This window comes from Anolis sagrei, chromosome 5, assembly GCF_037176765.1.
Source record: "Anolis sagrei isolate rAnoSag1 chromosome 5, rAnoSag1.mat, whole genome shotgun sequence".
Classification (NCBI taxonomy): Eukaryota; Metazoa; Chordata; class Lepidosauria; order Squamata; family Dactyloidae; genus Anolis; species Anolis sagrei.
This window is the reverse complement of record NC_090025.1, coordinates 17,521,921-17,539,518: the sequence shown is the minus strand read 5'-3', so window position 1 is coordinate 17,539,518 and position 17,598 is coordinate 17,521,921. Positions and strand designations below refer to the sequence as shown.

The window sequence follows — 17,598 nt, the reverse complement described above, 5'->3', positions numbered from 1 at the left end:
CCATTTATGTTGGGTAAGCGAGACTCTCCTGTATATTGCTAAAGATGAGTTGTACAGATACTATCTCCAAAAGGATGAACGTGCCCAAGAGCAAGTCAAATCTTTTCATTAAAGCTGTTGTGGTTCAACAACAACAGCATGATGGGGATGAGAGTGAGAGTGCAGCTGATGATGTTGGCTTTCAGTTTTCTCAGTCACAGCCTGTATCTGTAGAGAGGCCGCAGTTCTCACAGGAACGAAATGCAAATGATAAGACAGACGCTGAGAACCAGGGTCAAGGTGCCCAGGTGTTGAGATGGAGCCCATGGATTGCGGCCAAGTGTTGAGATCATCAGTTTGGTGGGAAAGCTGCTTGTTTTGATGTTTAGTGAATATATGCTCTGCTCTGGAGATTTCTCGGTGTCAGTTCCAACGTTGCTTTACGGCTAGCTCCGGTTCCTGGCCTTGGGGAAGGCTGCTTCATGCTATTTCATGGACTTTACACTGAACCTGTGCTTCAAGTCTCCTGCTTTGGCAATATGGATTATATTGGATTATAACCTGCACTATTGATCTTTTCACTGCTTATGAACTGCCTTTTGTTTGGAAATAACAATAAACTATATACCTCACAACTGTGGCTGGTTTGTTATAGAGAGCAAGGTGAATCTTATTCTGAGACACAACAAAAGCAAAAATGTGTAAACTGAGGAGATCATATTTTGGACATCTTATGAGAACATCACTCATTAAAAAAGTCTAGGAAGCAGGAAAAAAAACAGAAGTCAGTAAGAAAAGAGGAAGAACACATTAGAGATGGGTTGGTTCAATCAAGGAAGCCACAATCCTGAATTAGCAAGACCTAAACAGGGCTTTGATGGCGAGACATTAGCCATTCACAAGGTTGTCATGGTAAACAACAACATCTAGCCAAACCTTCAGTGTAAGCAATATAGCTCATTGGTGGGACATATGCTGACAAATGAGTTATGCAAATTTATTTAAATTCTAATGTATTTAATATTGTTGCTTTTCTATTAGATTTCTAACAATAGTAGATCTGCAGGTTGAACATCTCTAAATATAGAAACTAATTGCCCTGGAGGCATGTGTGTGTGTAATCCATTGGTGTCTGTGGGGCCAAGCCTTGATGTTTCCCAAGTTGTGCATGAAGAACGACTTCAGCGTCCAACTTACTACTTTGTCATGCAGGACTAATGAGTGTTTTCATGCAAGGGAAGATCTAATATTGTAATCAGCAATTACCTGAGCATAAATAGCTGCTGACAGTTTCCGAAAAATATCAGTGCCTTGATACAATGCTAATGCTCTCTATATAAGTGACACCTCAGTGAAGTTTCATTGAGGAAACAAACACTCTCCTTCGAATCGTTCAGCAAAAGGGTACGTAGACAATGGAGTGGGACTTTTCCTCTCTGGTTTTCGTTTTCTCCTAAAGCTTCAAATTTAATAGTATATACAATGTTAAATGTTCACACCAAATACGTTGGTATATGGGAAAATAGGTACAACTAGGAGAATGAGTTTGTGTGTTTAATTTTTTGATTTATTCGCTATTTTAATACTTCAAATTAAAACATTTCACAAGGTTACAGCTTCATTCTGAAGTAAGTTCATACATCCAAGAAAGTGCATTTAGATTTCAGCCATGTACCTACCATATGGCTTCAAACTACAGGAAAGGAGATTTCACTCGAACATTAGGAAGAACTTCCTAACTGTGAGAGCTGTTCAGCAGTGGAACTCTCTGCCCTGGAGTGTGGTGGAGGCTCCTTCTTTGGAGGCTTTTAAGCAGAAGCTGGATGGCCATCTGTCGGGGGTGCTTTGAAGGCGATTTTCCTGCTTGTTGGCAGGGGGTTGGACTGGATGGCCCATGAAGTCTCTTCCAACTCTAGGATTCTATGATTCTATATAAATAAGACTTAAAACTAGTTGTAAGCTGCTAGTTGTGATGGATACTGATGGTCATTGTGCTCATAATGTTCTCCAATCAGTGTACTCGTAAGGAGAAAGATTGTATATAAAATGATATCACTATCTGATATTTTCTTAAGTTAACATAGCTTACAATTTTGGCTGAATATATATTTTTATTTAATCTATAACCCACTTTCTCTCAGTATGGGAGAAGACAATATAGGTAATCGATTGACTTAGATTTTAAATTTGGTATGCTAAAACCTTGTAATAGGTTTGCCTTAAAGCAGGTATGGGCAAATTTGGACTCTCCAGGTGCTTTGGAGTTCAACTCTCACAATACCAGCTGTTAGGAATTGTGGGAATTGAAGTCCAAAACACTTGGACAGCATAAGTTTGCCCATAAGTAAAGTTAGAGGTGTTCCCCTAACATTAAGTCTAGTTGTATCCGACTCTGTGGGGTGGTGCTCATCTCCATTTCTAAGACGAAGAGCCGGTGTTGTCCCTAGACACCTCCAAAGTCATGTGGCTGGCATTACTGCATGGAGCACCATTACCTTCCTGCAGAAGTGGTACCTATTGATCTACGCACACTTGCATGTTTTCGAACTGCTAGCTTGGCAGAAGCTGGGGCTAACAGCGGGAGCTCATTCCACTCCCCAGACTCAAACTACCGACCTTTCGGTCAGCAAGTTCAGCAGCTCTGTGGTTTAACCCGCTGTGTCACCAGGGGGGCTGCAAGTTTGCCCATACTTGCCTTAAAGTCACTGTAAGTCAGAATGACTTGAAGGTACACAGCAACAAATTGCATCTCAGTGAGCAGATGGCAACTAACAGGATGACCCAGCTAGCATGGGTCATCGTGTTGGAAATTATAGTCCAAAAGAACAACTGAGCAATACATTTTGGAAATTATAGTCCAAAAGAATAACTGAGCAATACATGCCTTAAATGTCTCCTGCATTTTTTTTTTTAAAAAAAAATGGTGGCTTGGTTTTTAAGCCTGTTCTGGGGTTATTTGGGGCACCGATTCAGAAAATTTCACTGGATAGACTGCATCATCTCTAGTTTCTTAGATACGATTATCATGGTCTTCTGTGGGTGAGTAGATGGCGACTGGTAGGTGCCACATATTCTGTATCTCAAAAACTAGAGCCAATAGGGAAAAGCTGGTGTCATTTTTGGAATTAGCAGATCCGAATGTATCCTCCCCTATGAACCATCAAGATTGCTAAGATCGTCTGGAGGGGCCCTGCTCTTGATCCCACCGGCCTCACAGGCGCGGCTGGTGGGGACGAGAGACAGGGCCTTCTCGGTGGTGGCCCCTCGACTCTGGAACTCCCTTCCACTGGAGATCAGAACTGCCCCTTCTATCTTAACGTTCAGGAAACAGGTGAAAACTTGGTTTTGGGGATTGGCATTTGACGTAATGATCCTGTGATATGGATGGATGACGACGAATAATGATTTTTAATGATGACTGACCACTGTAATTATATGATTGTATTTTGCTATTTTAATGTTTTAGTGTGATTTAGAATATGATGTTTTAATGACTGTCTGTAATATTGATGTTGGAAACCAGCCTGAGTCCCTCGAACGGAGGTGAGAAGACCGGTATACAAAACTGCTAAATAAATAAATAAATAAATAATATACCCAGAAACAGAACTAACTTTTGAGGCACCAAAATATGTAGTGGACAATGTAGTCAAATACACAAAAGTTAAAACCCAGAGGATTAACTGTATGTATAATTTCACTCATTTTTAAAGTGGCACATTTGGGATGGAATCTCAGGTTTATTCTACTGAATGGAGCCCTGGATATTTGTTCAAAGTCCTGCCCTAATGGCACCACTGTTGTATATTCTAGACTTCAGCCTTGGCGTTGTGTCAGGGTTTAGCTCAGAAACAAAGGCAAGCCCTGTGTTCAAAGCATGTTGATTACAATTGCAATTACAGCCAGGTCAGGAAGCCTCAGAGGTAATAAATTAGCATCAGGAGAGAGAGCACTCCTCAGCATTGCATTACCTGTGAATCACTTTTGGTTTCCCAACACAGCATCTATAATATAGGGTGTGCTGGAGCTAAACTCTTGTGTGACAAGTTTTTTAGCCACCTGGACTTCCACAAATTCATCGTATGCAAGGAAGAGAGATGGGCCTGACTCCTCCTGGGGTCTCAATTCAGCAATATCACCTCTCCTGTGACACATTTCTTTGGTGGCTTCCCAATGGCTCAGTGGGTTAAACCCCTGTGCCAGCAGGACTGAAGACAGACAGGTTGCAGGTTCAAATCCGGGGAGAGGTGGATGAGCTCCCTCTATCAGCTCCAGCTCCTCATGCGGGGACATGAGAGAAGCCTCCCACAAGGATGATAAAAACATCAAATCATCCAGGCGTCCCCTGGGCAACGTCCTTGCAGACGGCCAATTCTCTCACACCAGAAGCGATTTGCAGTTTCTCAAGTCGCTCCTGACACGACAAATAATAATATTTTTTACATCTCTTACCCATTTTAAAACAATGATAGGGAGAGAACACCACTTTCCACCATGTGAAAGAAGACAGAAACAAAGCTGGATTATTTGTCTAGCAGCCAAACACATTAGACTGATCCTATATTATGAATAAGAAATCTATAAAGAAGACAGAACAGAACACAAAATTTCAAGGTTCAAAGGGTTTTTGAACTTTTGAATGCATTTCCATCATTGGAAAGCGTAGTACAGGTTGAATATCCCTTATCCAAAATGCCTGGCTAGATGTGTTACATATTTCTGATTTTCCCCCCTGATTTTTAATTTTTTTTGTCATGCCAGGAATGACTTGAGAAACTGCAAGTCGCTTCTGGTGTGAGAGAATTGGCCGTCTGCAAAGACATTTCCCAGGGGAATGCCAGGATGTTTTTGATGCTTTATCATCCTTGTGGGAGGCTTCTCTCATGTCCCCGCATGGGGAGCCGGAGCTGACAGAGGGCGCTCATCCGCACTCTCCCCGGATTCGAACCTGTGACCTGTCAGTCTTCAGTCCTGCCGGCACAAGGGTTTAACCTACTGCACCACCAGGGGCTCCTATATGGGCAAGATTTTTTAATACTTGCCCATAAATAATGAAATATTCTCGAGATGGAACCCAAGTTTAGAAATGAAATCCACTTATGAATCATATACACCTTGTAAACACAGCTTCAAGATAATTTTATATGCACCATTTTAGAGTACATTCTGAATTGTCAGATAGTAATGGGACTACCTTTGCCCATTTTGAATTTTGGAGAAATTCGGATATTAAGCAATAGGAACACATTGGGCTTTTTGCTGAATAAATAATTGGCTGGATCTCTTGAAATGCTGTTGCACCAAAGCAAACAGGGCTATTCTATTTGCACAACTAATCTGGACACCAAAAAAGGGTTATTAGATGTTGCAAGATTGGCTATCACAGCACACTTGAGGTTTCAATGACATTGTCAGCTTCCAATGTTTCAGTTTAATTATTATTATTATTATTATTATTATTATTATTATTATTATTCAGACAGAGTACTGGAGCACAACACTCCTGACCTCACAATCGTTTTAAAAAACAAGGTATGGATCGTTGATGTCGCAATTCCAGGTGATAGCAGGATTGAAGAGAAACAACAAGAAAAGCTGACACGATTCAAGGATTTAAAGATCAAACTGCAAAGACTCTAGCACAAGCCAGTAAAGGTGGTCCCAGTGGTGATCAGCACACTGGGTGCAGTGCCTAAAGACCTTGGCCTGAACTTAAACACAATCGAAACTGACAGAATTACCATCTATCGGGTGCAAAAGGCCACCCTACTGGGATCTGTATGCATTATTTGCCAATATATCACATAGTCCTAGACACTTGGGAAGTGTCTGATGTGTGATCCAATACAACAACCAGCATAGTGATCTTGTTTGCTGTGTACTAATCTTGTTGTGGTTCAAATAATAATAACAACTACATTTATAACCCACCCTCTCTCCCCAAATGGTCTCAGGATGGCTTACAAAGACAAAAACAAAATAGAAATGAACAGCAGTAAAAAAAAAAAATTAAAAGAAGCAATTAAAATTTCACAAATAACACAATAATTGTGAAAACAGGTAATAAGTTCCATAATAGTGAATTAATTAACTCAACATGAGAAATTAACAATATAAATGTGCAATGAGTTAGGACAATATGTTCTCAGCCAGCCTCATCAGGCAAAATAGAAGCATAAGAAGTTAATAAAAACTAATCTTCCTCCTCTCTGAAGGCCAGTGTACAAAGGTGTGTTTTTAATTGCTTCTTGAAGGAGAGAGAGTGAGGAAGCTGTTCTTACTTCCAAAGGGAGGGAGTTCCAGAGAGAGGAGGGGGGTCATGGAGAAGGCCCCCTCTCTCTTTCCCACCAACTGCGCTTGAGTTGGGGTTGGGACCGAGAGCAGGGCCCCCTACATGGACTGCAGTGTCCATGTAGGTTTATATGCAGAGATGCAGTTAGTTAAGTAGCCTGGACTCTAACCGTTTAGGGCTTTATATCAGCAGTTTGTATTTAGCCTGGAAACGGATCAGTAGCCAGTGGAGCTGCCATAACATGGGAGTTATCTGCTCTCTGAACCTAGCTACCAATCTTTAGACTATTTGGAGCTTCTGAACTATGAACTATCTTCAAAGGCAGCCCTATGTAAAGAGCATTGCAGTAGTCCAAACGGGATGTAACTAGGGCATGGACTACCAGGTGGTGATAGGGTTGCTGCCAGGTGTGATACCAAAAAGGCTAGCAAACAAAAAAAAAGCAGACAAGCAGGGAAGAAAATAATATGTTGCAGTATGTGCATGCTTAAAATACGAGTGCCATGTTCTCATCAAAATTGTATCCCTACTAATCCATGCATTAGTTCTGATATTGACTCTCACAATATTTTAGTTAGGGATGAGGATACTTTATTCTGATATTTTTCTGACTCAGTTAGAATAGCATTAACATGAATTGAAATCTTTCCTTGTTTGCATTGGTGACATTCAACTGGTAAAAAGTCAGCAACAATTGTGCCATGGGCTTAACTGGTGCCAGAGGGATTTAAGTAAGATTAAAATAAAGATGACTTCTGGTTAATTCCTTAAAAAATATATCCCAACCTCACATTGTTGGCAAAACTCCAGTCTGCAATATGTTCTGGAAGCCATGGCGAAATATAAAATTTCCCCCCATTCTTAGTCACAGAAATTTACAAGGTTACATCAACTCAACTCAACTCAAGATATATCAACTGATCAACGGAGAAGCATCTTACCACTCTGTTTCGGTTGTAGGAAAGCTACTCTGTCATTGCTAATTGGTATGATGGCATAAAATGGTCACACTCAGGATGCTGGTTAGCAATGAGTAAAAGTGTTATCAGGCGCAGAGGCTGTTATTATGGTTTGGGCTCACCCCATAGTTTCCTGATGAAGTCAATCTCTACACAGAGTTGGAAAGTGGCTTTCAACTTCACAAGGCTCATTGAAGGCCATTTTCCACAGAAAGGTAATCAAGGGTTGTGGGAAAGATCAACCAAAGAGATATGATATTACCTTTTAGGCACCTTTTTGGCCAAGGTGCTAGGTGGGTTCTCAGAGTTATGGTACAAAAACTGTAACTTCCCCAAGCTCAGTGCTCCCACCATCAAGGGCATTTTGGTGTCTGAGCAGCCAACTGTGCTATTTACCTAAAGCTTGCCACATTATTTTGACATATGGAGACAGAAGAAGCTATAAGCCTCTCTCCCCTTCTCTAAGACTACAACCTTGATCTTGAATGTGAGAGAACAACCAGGATTTCATCCATGCAAGTGGTTACTGCACTGAGGCAAGTGGCAAGTACTCTCTACTGCTAAATGTTGTGACCTGTCTATCAGTTGGCTATGACCCTCTCTGTACTTATCTAGGCTGGTCCTTAGTAGCAGGCACCCAGCTTATTGTTGGAGCTGCACACAAATACTTGCCAGATTGATAGAACCTGCCAAAATTCATTCATTGTTTGCATAACTTGTTGTCACCAGTTCAAGATACCTTGCTAGTAGTACTTATGTGAAGTTGGACATATCTGTGGTCAATCCTAAATAAAAATCATTTATTAGAAAGTTAAATCGTTTCTGGTTCCACCACCTGATCTTGAAGAGCCTTACTACTCACCCCTCTGCTATGAATCAGAGAAAGTGGTTTTATTGTCACCTGAGCTATCAACTAAGGTGCTGGGCACTCTCCCCCAAATACTCAGCACCCTGGATAGTTCCTTGGCCCAAAACAGTGTCTCCAACTTCTATTGCTGTTAATTGTTCCTGTTGTTTACCCAGATCTTATCTCATGTTTACTCATGATACAAAGACATCTTGAAAGGTAGTGAAAATGTGTATTTTCCCTCCCACTAGATTGTAACATCAGGCATTGCAGTGATGGAAATGTCTCGCCATCCCATTGTTCATCAACCACAAGCTCCCAGATGCACACGGAGCTTTGAATGGCAGAATGAGCTCTGCGACTGTGGCAACGACTGTCGCATCTGTGAGTTATTTTCTAAAAAATTGGATTTGATGTTTTTGTGAAGTTTATGGCTTGCTTTTACTTGTCCATATAAAATCCAGGATCCTACACACAATCTGAAAAGCATATATGCTCACTTGGGAGATGTAATAGGGATGATATTCCAGGTCCTACCCAACACATGGACATTAGAATGGATCAATACCACCTCCCCGAAAAGACTGAGCAAAATTGGCCCAACATGACTCCTATATAGTTGATCCTCCTCAGAGATGTGCTGAATATACTAAGACATCTTGCCATCGAACCTTCCCAATAATAATAAATGCTGTCTGCAGTCTATCATATGCAAACTTACTTGGGAGTAAGTGACCATGAGTTCATACAGCAGTAGTTCTCAACCTGGGGGTCCCCAGATGTTTTGGCCTTCAACTCCCAAAAATCCTAACAGCTGGTAAAAAGACTGGGGTTTCTGAGCATTGTAGGTCAAAACACCTGGGGACCCACAGGTTGAAAACCACGGTATAGAGGATACTTCTTTATACACATTGTGCTGTTAAGAGCCTTTACATGTAAAGATGTTTCAGTGATAATGTGTAGGAAAAAGAGTTTGGCCTTCCCCTGCAAGTACTTAGAAGTAGACAAAATTAATAACCATTTAGCTATTAATAACACATTTCCTGCCAATGTTGAGCTCCATATCATCACCACCCTAATAACATCTCCGAGGGCCCTGATACACCCAACATAGATTTGAATGTAAGGGTAGGCAAAGTGCCATCCCAAGGACTTATGTAGGCTTGTCCACTCTGTTTTGCACCCTGGGGAGTCCATTTGACTTTTAAATAGGTCATAATAGATTTTGAATACATTTTTTTAATAGTTCCTGTTCATTTTAGTTTTTCCTTCCTCCCTCCCTCCCTCCCTTCCTTCCTTCCTTCCTGGGCATTTTTGTCAGACTGTGTGACCTCCAAGATTTAACAAAATGGCCCTTTGACGTACCAAAGTTGCTCACTTAATGTGCCCAAGATTAGTTTTGAAGCTTCCCCCATCAGAGAAAGAGATGTAACCCATGGGGAAGTCCGGCAAGAAGGACAGGAAGTTCCCGATGCAAACAAAAACAGAGACAATTGCATCAGAGCATTGCAAACCTCCTCCCTCCCCAAAAAATGGGTGCTAAAAATGGAAGCAACAGAAAAACAAAGAATGTATGGGGATATGTCTGCCCACAAAGAGCGTAAACTTAATGTGCAACACTGTCTAATCTGTTTGCATGAAGAAAGTGGTTCAGTCAGCCCTAACGGGCTTAAAGGAATAGTTCCCAAACTTTTGGTGCTCAGGGGTTCTGGTCTTCTAGGGATTGTGGAAACTGAAGTCCACAATATGTAGAGATTCGGAGTTAGAAAACCACTTGCCTAAAGCATGCAATTATGTACATCTTAGATATTCAGTTTTCTGTCCACACTAACTTTATGTCTCCATGCCTTTATTTTGATAATTGGTTCTACGTGTAGAGGAGGTGGCATGAGCTGACCAGGTATTTTAAGGAATGTCCCTTATTTGAGGGCTGGCAACCCAGCACTTTATGAGACTTCATGGGATGCCCAAAATTCAATCATTTGTGTCTTGGACCTGTTAAGAAAAGATTAAGCTACTTTGTTGGGGCAAGCAAGCATGTTTGGAATTCACAACTAATATGCACCATTATAACCCTATCCACTTCTCCTCTGCTTAAAGCTAGTAGATTTTCTCCTACTATTACATCAAATTGAGCAGAAGGGAAGTAGAGTTCTGTTTGTCTTTGGAAACTGCTTTCTATTCTAAGAACAATTCTTTGAGATAGGTTAAAGGAGGTTATAACTGGTTCATGGTGCAGGTTATAACTGGTTCATTGTGACTGAGCTTTATCATTAATCTGGACTTTAAAATTCCATCACTGAAGTTGACTGGCACAACCTGGGGATCACAACCAGACACAGTGAAAACATCTAAGTACGTATGCCCAGTGTGGAACACATCTCACCATGTTAAAACAGTGGATGTGACTCTTAATGAGACATGCCGTATTATCACAAGATGTCTATGCCCTACACCACTGGAGAAATTATACTGTTTAGCCGGTATTGCAGCACCTGACATCCGCCAGGAAATAGCAAATAATGAAAGGACCAAGGCAGTGACATCTCCAGCCCATTCCCTGTATGGATATCAGCCAGCACACCAATGCCTTAAATCAAGAAATTTGGACCTCAGCAAACAAGAGTCCAAAAGTGGCAGGCTATAACCAAGAACCTCAATCTATGGCTGATACCAGATGAGAGACTCCCTCCTGGGCACACAGAAGACTGGGCGACTTGGAAGGCACTGAACAGATTGTGCTCTGGCACCACGAGATGCAGAGCCAACCTTAAGAAATGAAGCCTCAAAGTGGAGTCCACTACATGCGAACGTGGAGAAGAGCAAACCACAGACCACCTATTACAATGCAATCTGAGCTCTGCCACATGCGCAATGGAGGATCTTCTTACAGCTACACCAGATGCAGTTTCTGGTCAAAGGAAATGAATCCGGGGAGAGGTGGATGAGTTCCCTCTATCAGCTCCAGCTTCTCATGCGGGGACTTGAGAGAATCCTCCCACAAGGATGATAAAAACATCAAATCATCTGGGCGTCCCCTGGGCAACATCCTTGCCGACAGCCGATTCTCTCACACCAGAAATGACTTGTAGTTTCTCAAGTCACTCCTGACACGACAAAAAAAAATAGTGCCAAGTTTTTACACTTTGTCTTTTTTAAAAATACATTACAACTACACCCTCCGTTCACTTCTGATATGATAAATAAATAAATATTGGAGGACTGGAGTTGGAATGGATCTCCAAGCTCATCTAGTCCCAATCACCTGCCAATGGAGGAATCAACAGCTATGGCATGACTCATTTCATATTGTAGTCCGTCACTCAGATTCAAAAAGGGTAGAGTTTAAAAAGTTGCAGAAAGGGGGAACAAGATTGAGAGATAAACAGATTTTCTATAAATCTAACCAAATCTGAGGTTTGGGTTACTCCAATTTTTAATCATAGTTGTCAAGCTTTTTTTGATATGGCTAAAATGGATTCAGTTTTTAACCCTCATTACAACTTGATTTCCATAAAGACGGAAGTTTGTTCATCACGTAATGTATGTTGATGAGTGTGTGGAGAATATATTACTCTGAGAAACAGCTAAATTAACTTTTATTGGATATTTAGGCAGAACACACCATATTAACATGTACTTCCTCATTGTCAGCTTTTGAGTCAGGAATTTTGACTATCTCTGTTGCTGCTTTGGAAACTTGGCAACCGTAGTAGCAACTGAGGCATGTGAATCTCTAGAAAGAGACTTCACACTACAAGTCGCTTATCTGAGGATCCAGGCTTGAAGGAACAATTCATGTAATCAATCAGCTTGCTTTTGGCTCCTCAATTCAGCTGATCCAGCTGTGCTGAGAGATGTGATACATAATTTCCTTGGCTCTGATCTAGATGTGTTGAAGACCACCAACAATCAGTTCTAGAGTCTGTCTTGTTGCACTGAGAGCTGCCCCACTGAGATAGAAAGTATCCTAAATATTCCTGTATAAGTCTAGAAATTTTAGTTAAAAAGCAGCCTCCAAAGCGTAGATCAATTTAGTCACAAGCCAATGTGAATAGGGTACTTTAACTCTTAAGGGGGGGGGGGGGAATGAACCAGCCCCTTCTCTAAGTAAAGTGGTGAAAGAACGGAAAATGAAATGTTGGAGGACAAGAAATGAGATTTAAAGATGGGCTCAAAGCCAACCTTAACATAGACACTGAGAACTGGGAAGCCCTGGCCCTTGAGTGCTCCAGCTGGAGGTCAGCTGTGACCAGCAGTGCTGTAGAATTTGAAGAGGCACGAATGAAGGGCAAAAGAGAGAAATGTGCCAAGAGGAAGGTGCATCAAGCTAACTGCCTCCCACCTGGAAACCGATGCCCTCACTGTGGGAGAAGATGCAGATCAAGAATAGGGCTCCAGAGTCACCTACAGACCCACCGCCAGAACACCAACCTTGGAGGACCATCATCCTCGGACCATGAGGGATCGCCTAAGCAAGTTAACTCTTAGGGGAAAAAATGAACCAGCCCCTTCTCTGAGTAAAGTGGTGAAAGGCAAGAACTTTGTCCATTCCAGGAGAGTCTACAAGAAACATCATTGCCATCTCCTCTTTGCACTTTGGCATCACCTCTGGCCTTTTTAAATGCCTGGATGTGGAAATGGTGGAGTTGTTGGCCACAAATAGCTGAGGGGGTGCTTTCCTCTCTCCGTGGAATGACTCTCAACTTATTCATAAGTCACATCAAAATCCGTAATGTTGTCCTCCAAATCTGCCCGCAATTTATGCAGAAGTTTGACTTGTAGATGAGTATAGACCATGCATGGGCAAGCTTCACCCCTCCAGGTGTTTTGGATTTCAACTCCCTATAGGAAGGAATTGTGGAAGTCCAAAACACCTGGAGGGAGGGCCAAAGTGTGCCCATGCCTGGTATATACGGTAAGCTGCCCAAACCTCAAATTCAGTCCCTATTCCCATAAAAAGAAATTGTAACCTCTCATTTATAGGAAATGCTGCATTTGGGGCCAAAGGGGCCCTCCATCTGTCTTGAGCTTCTATGCCATCGTGTGCTTATATAAGCATCTTGTTCTACAACCAACCTCTATTAGTCACTGCAATATGCAATTCCTCTTTGAGTACAGTAGGCATTTTGTTGATATGCATATATTATACTGCATGAAGTCATTAATTCATCTCGCCCAGAGAGATCTAAAGCACAGAAGTCATTTCATTTGGAAGGAATTTCCACAATGTTCCAGGGGAAAATAAGATGTTTACACACAAAATAATTCCAAATTTATATCTCTCTCTCTCTCTCTCTCTCTCTCTCTCTATCTATTAGGCCTGGGTAACAACGGAAAAATTTGTTTCTAAAATCGATTTGTATTTGGGGGGTTTTTTTGTTTCGATATTTAAAATAATTACAAAATTTTCCTTTTAAAAAGTTCGATATTTACGAAATTTCGTAAATAGTAAAAAATTAACAAATCGATTTCCGAAACAATAACGAATCGATTCGTTAATGGCGGACGCGACCGCGAAATACGCTAAAAATCCTCCAAAACCTTCTGAAGCTTCCCTCTCCCTCTGTTGTTGACTGTTGGTGTGATATTATATTTTTTTTTTCACTAATTAAACCATAAAACTGGCCCAGACATGCGGAAATAATAACGAAACAACCTCAAAACAATAACGAAACGAATACAATATCGAAATACGAAGCATTTACAAAACGTTTTTGAAAATTCGTTTTTTTAAATAATTGCTCCAGAATGGTTCGTTATTGTTTTGTAATTGAAAAAATTAACGAATTATTAACGAATTACGAATTAACGAAATGAAACCGCCCAGCCCTACTATCTATCTATCTATGTTGCCCCCTAGAAGGTTCTGTTGAGCATTTGGCTAATTGAATTTAAAAGAGCTAATTTAATTTAAGTTAAAAGGAAAAGAGATGCCTTTTTTGAAACAGGAAGTGACTTCTAGGCCTCAAATGGTAGCAGAAGACCTGAAAACACAAGAATGTCCCTAGGTGCATTTGAGAACACCTCCAAAATAATAATAGTAATAATAATAATAATAATAATAATAATAATAATAATAATAATCCTGACCTCACAATCGTGTTAAAAAACAAAGTATGGCTTGTCGATGTTGCTATCCCAGGTGACACCAGGACTGAAGAGAAACAATAGGAAAAGCTGACACAATATGAGGATTTAAAGATTGAACTGCAAAGACTCTGGCATACGCCAGTCAAGGTGGTCCCAGTGTTGATTGGCACACTGGGTGCAGTGCCTAAAGACCTTGGCCTGCACTTGAACACAATCGGCACTGACAAAATTACCATCTGCTAGCTGCAAAAGGCCACCCTACTGGGATCTGCACTCATTATTCGCCGATACATCACATAGTCCTAGACACTTGGTAAGTGTTCGATGTGTGATCCAATACAACAGCCAGCAGAGCGATCTTGTTTGCTGTGTTTCTAATAATAATAATAATAATAATAATAATAATAGTAGTAGTAGTAGTTGTTGGCAGGAAGAGAGGTGTGGCAGGGGTTGCATCCTTTCCAGGAGACTAATGCAACTCCTTCCACAGTTGCTCAATCTTGGTCTAGCTCAATATTTTCAGTGCTACCTGCCTGGCAGGGTTTCAGGAAAGAGCCTATTCCATCCCTACCTGTAGATGCTTATGGATGTGTTTGCTCTCATTCTAGGTCTCTGTGGAGCATTCTGCTTCTGTTGCCTGGGATGCAAAATTGCCAGAGACATGGAAGAATGTTGCTGCTGTGGTCCAACTGTGGCCATGAGGACCCGCTATCGGACTTTGTACAGGATACCGGTAATTTACTCAATCACTATTGCAGCTTTGTATCCAGTGGACACATTTTTGAAACTATAGCATAATTTCATCCTGGATATTCCACAGATATACAAACTCCACTTGTCTAGTTTCCAACAGACCTCACAACCTCTGACAATGCCTGCCATAGATGTGGGCAAAATGCCAGGAGATAATGCTTCTGGAATATGTCCGTACAGCCAGAAAACTCATAGGAACCATATAGTATGATCATTTAAGAATCCAATGTTTTCGGAGTTACCATAAAACTCAGTTTTGGGCTGGGATCAATTATTGTATTTAAGGCCTATTTGGTGGTGGCTCATTTTGACCCACATAATATATTTTGACCAGTGTCTGATGAATGGAATGACCACTTTCAGAGAATGAAGAAGCTGGCTACTCTTGCTATTAGGTTTTGTGCAAAACTAAATTTCAGGGTGAAAAGCTATTTTCTTCTTTGCTGGAGTAGATCCACTGAAATGAATGGGACTTCTTAGTTGCCATTTGCTTCTTAATATTATGAATTAGGCTTGGGCCCAAAACAGTTTGAACGAAAATGTTTTGTAATATTCGGTGGTCCATTTCATATAATATCCGAAAACAGAATGAGGAGGAGGGAGCCAAAAAACCTGGCAAAATGGATTGAGAGAGCCAGATTTTATTGGATCCTGGAGAGGAAGGAGTTAAGTCTGCAATATTCTACTTTGAATCCCCCCAGGGGTGAGGAAAGCAGTATATAAATACTGTAAATAAACAAATTAACCTGAGGCAGGGATCTGCCGGTGGGACTTTCCCAGCAGCACTTGCATGGGGCGGGCATTGAAAAGTCTCAGAGCATGATGGGAATTGAAGTTTCTCTCTCTCTCTCTCTGTTTCTCAGCCAATAAAAGGCCTGGTTGTGTCCATGCTTTGACTGGCTGAGAATGGACACAACTTGCGACTACAATTCCCAGAACCCCTCTCTTGCTGTTTGGCTTATTTTAAAAAATGTTGTGGTAAAAACTTAAAATAATTCTTAAAAATCAGTGGATTGGTGAATTGTTCTGAAACTTGGTAGGCCTACAGTTGTAAATGGGGTTGAAAACCAAAGTACGTTTCATGCAGATAGGCCTTAAAATGATGGAAGATTGAGCGTTTGAAGTTTCCCATTGTAGCCAATGGGCCAAATCTTTGCCAAATGAAAACAGCAACACCCCTTCCTATTCGGGCAGCTTCCCGATAAACAGAATAAGCTGACATGGACTTCGAAACGGCATGCCTTCTGGCTAAATTTCACATCTCTATTACGAATGGTCCGGTTTTTTACTCTCTTTGAAAGATGTTCTCCTGACTTTAGCACATTTTGGCATATCAAGACCTTTCACTAAACATGAACAGCATTCAATCAATTGTCGTGTCAGGAGCAACTTGAGAAACTGCAAGTCACTTCTGTTGTGAGAGAATTGGCCGTCTGCAAGGACGTTGCCCAGGGGACGCCCGGATGATTTGATATTTTATCATCCTTGTGGGAGGCTTCTCTCATGTCCCGCATGAGGAGCTGTTGCTGATAGAGGGAGCTCATCCGCCTCTCCCCGGATTTGAACCTGCGACCTGTCGGTCTTCAGTCCTGTTGGCACAGGGGTTTAACCCACTGTGCCACTGGGGGCTCCAGTTTGTACATGTGAACACATATTTGACTTTTAATGCACAATCGTGCAAGATGCTTCACCAAAGTCAATACTAGCATTGGGATTGCAGAGCACTCTTCTAACATTTGCTGTGCTTCCGACATAGGAGACTTTAATCTTATTTCAACATATCCCCTCCTGTTTCTGACAGTTGATGACAGTGCCTGGCATCTATTTCAAAGGATCTATTTGCGATTCGCAAATAGAGGGTGCTTTATCTTGCCTAGGGACATTTCTATGCAACAGTATATAAGAAACACAACAAACATTTCTCCCTGCGTGCAGCCCCTGTTCAGCCTCTCTAGAGTTCTGGAATTATTGCTCAGGATTACATTTCTGTGTTTGTTTTTTTACTTTCTGCAGGGATCCATCTGCTCAGACTGCCTCGTTGCCGTGTGCTGCGCTCCTTGTAATCTTTGCCAGCTGAAGAGCGATATCAACAGAAGGAAACAATTGGGGATATTCTAGAGCATGTTGCAATCGTCTATATACTGCTTATAATGATTTGTCTCAGTGTTACTTGCAATTAGTTCCTTTTTGGAAACCTTTTTGTTCAAGTTTGTGTTCCTTTTTGGGTTTTTTTTTTCATTTTCTGAAGGAAGACTTGTTTTCTCAAAAATGTTCTATCCAGGTACCCTCCTAGGCTTTGTTGGTGGCATCTCTCCTGGTGGATGCTTCTATTATTATGTACTTGGTTCTGAGCAACCGCATACCTTCCCCAGAAATCTTTCCCTCTTAACTTTTCCCTCCATTTCCCTTTTTACCCATCCTCTCCCACCCCCCCACCCCCCAAGAACATGTGTGTTTTGAAGTGAAATGTAACAGTACTGGTCTTATGTGGTAATTTTAATATGAATTAAATTCAGTAATATTGTGGTCACTCTTTCTATTCGGTTCAATGACATTTAGGCCTCAAAATAGGTCCTGCACATCACTTAGAATTGTGTTGAAGTGCTTTAGCTGATTAAGGTATTGAAAAGGGTTACCTTTTGTCATGACTAAAGACAACCTGGCAGAATGGCACT

The 17,598-nt window shown here is 41.3% G+C and overlaps 1 protein-coding gene across 1 annotated transcript; it reads left to right on the top strand.

Annotated features, from left to right (window-relative positions):
- The first annotated feature begins 1,279 nt into the window (after nt 1-1,279).
- LOC132775502 (placenta-specific gene 8 protein-like) lies at nt 1,280-17,449 on the top strand. Its single transcript, XM_060776224.2, has 4 exons — nt 1,280-1,383; nt 8,329-8,461; nt 14,779-14,903; nt 16,937-17,449. Exons 2-4 carry the CDS (start codon nt 8,353-8,355, stop codon nt 17,039-17,041), a joined length of 339 nt encoding a protein of 112 aa, XP_060632207.2. The 5' UTR covers nt 1,280-1,383; nt 8,329-8,352; the 3' UTR covers nt 17,042-17,449.
- The last annotated feature ends 149 nt before the right edge of the window (nt 17,450-17,598 follow it).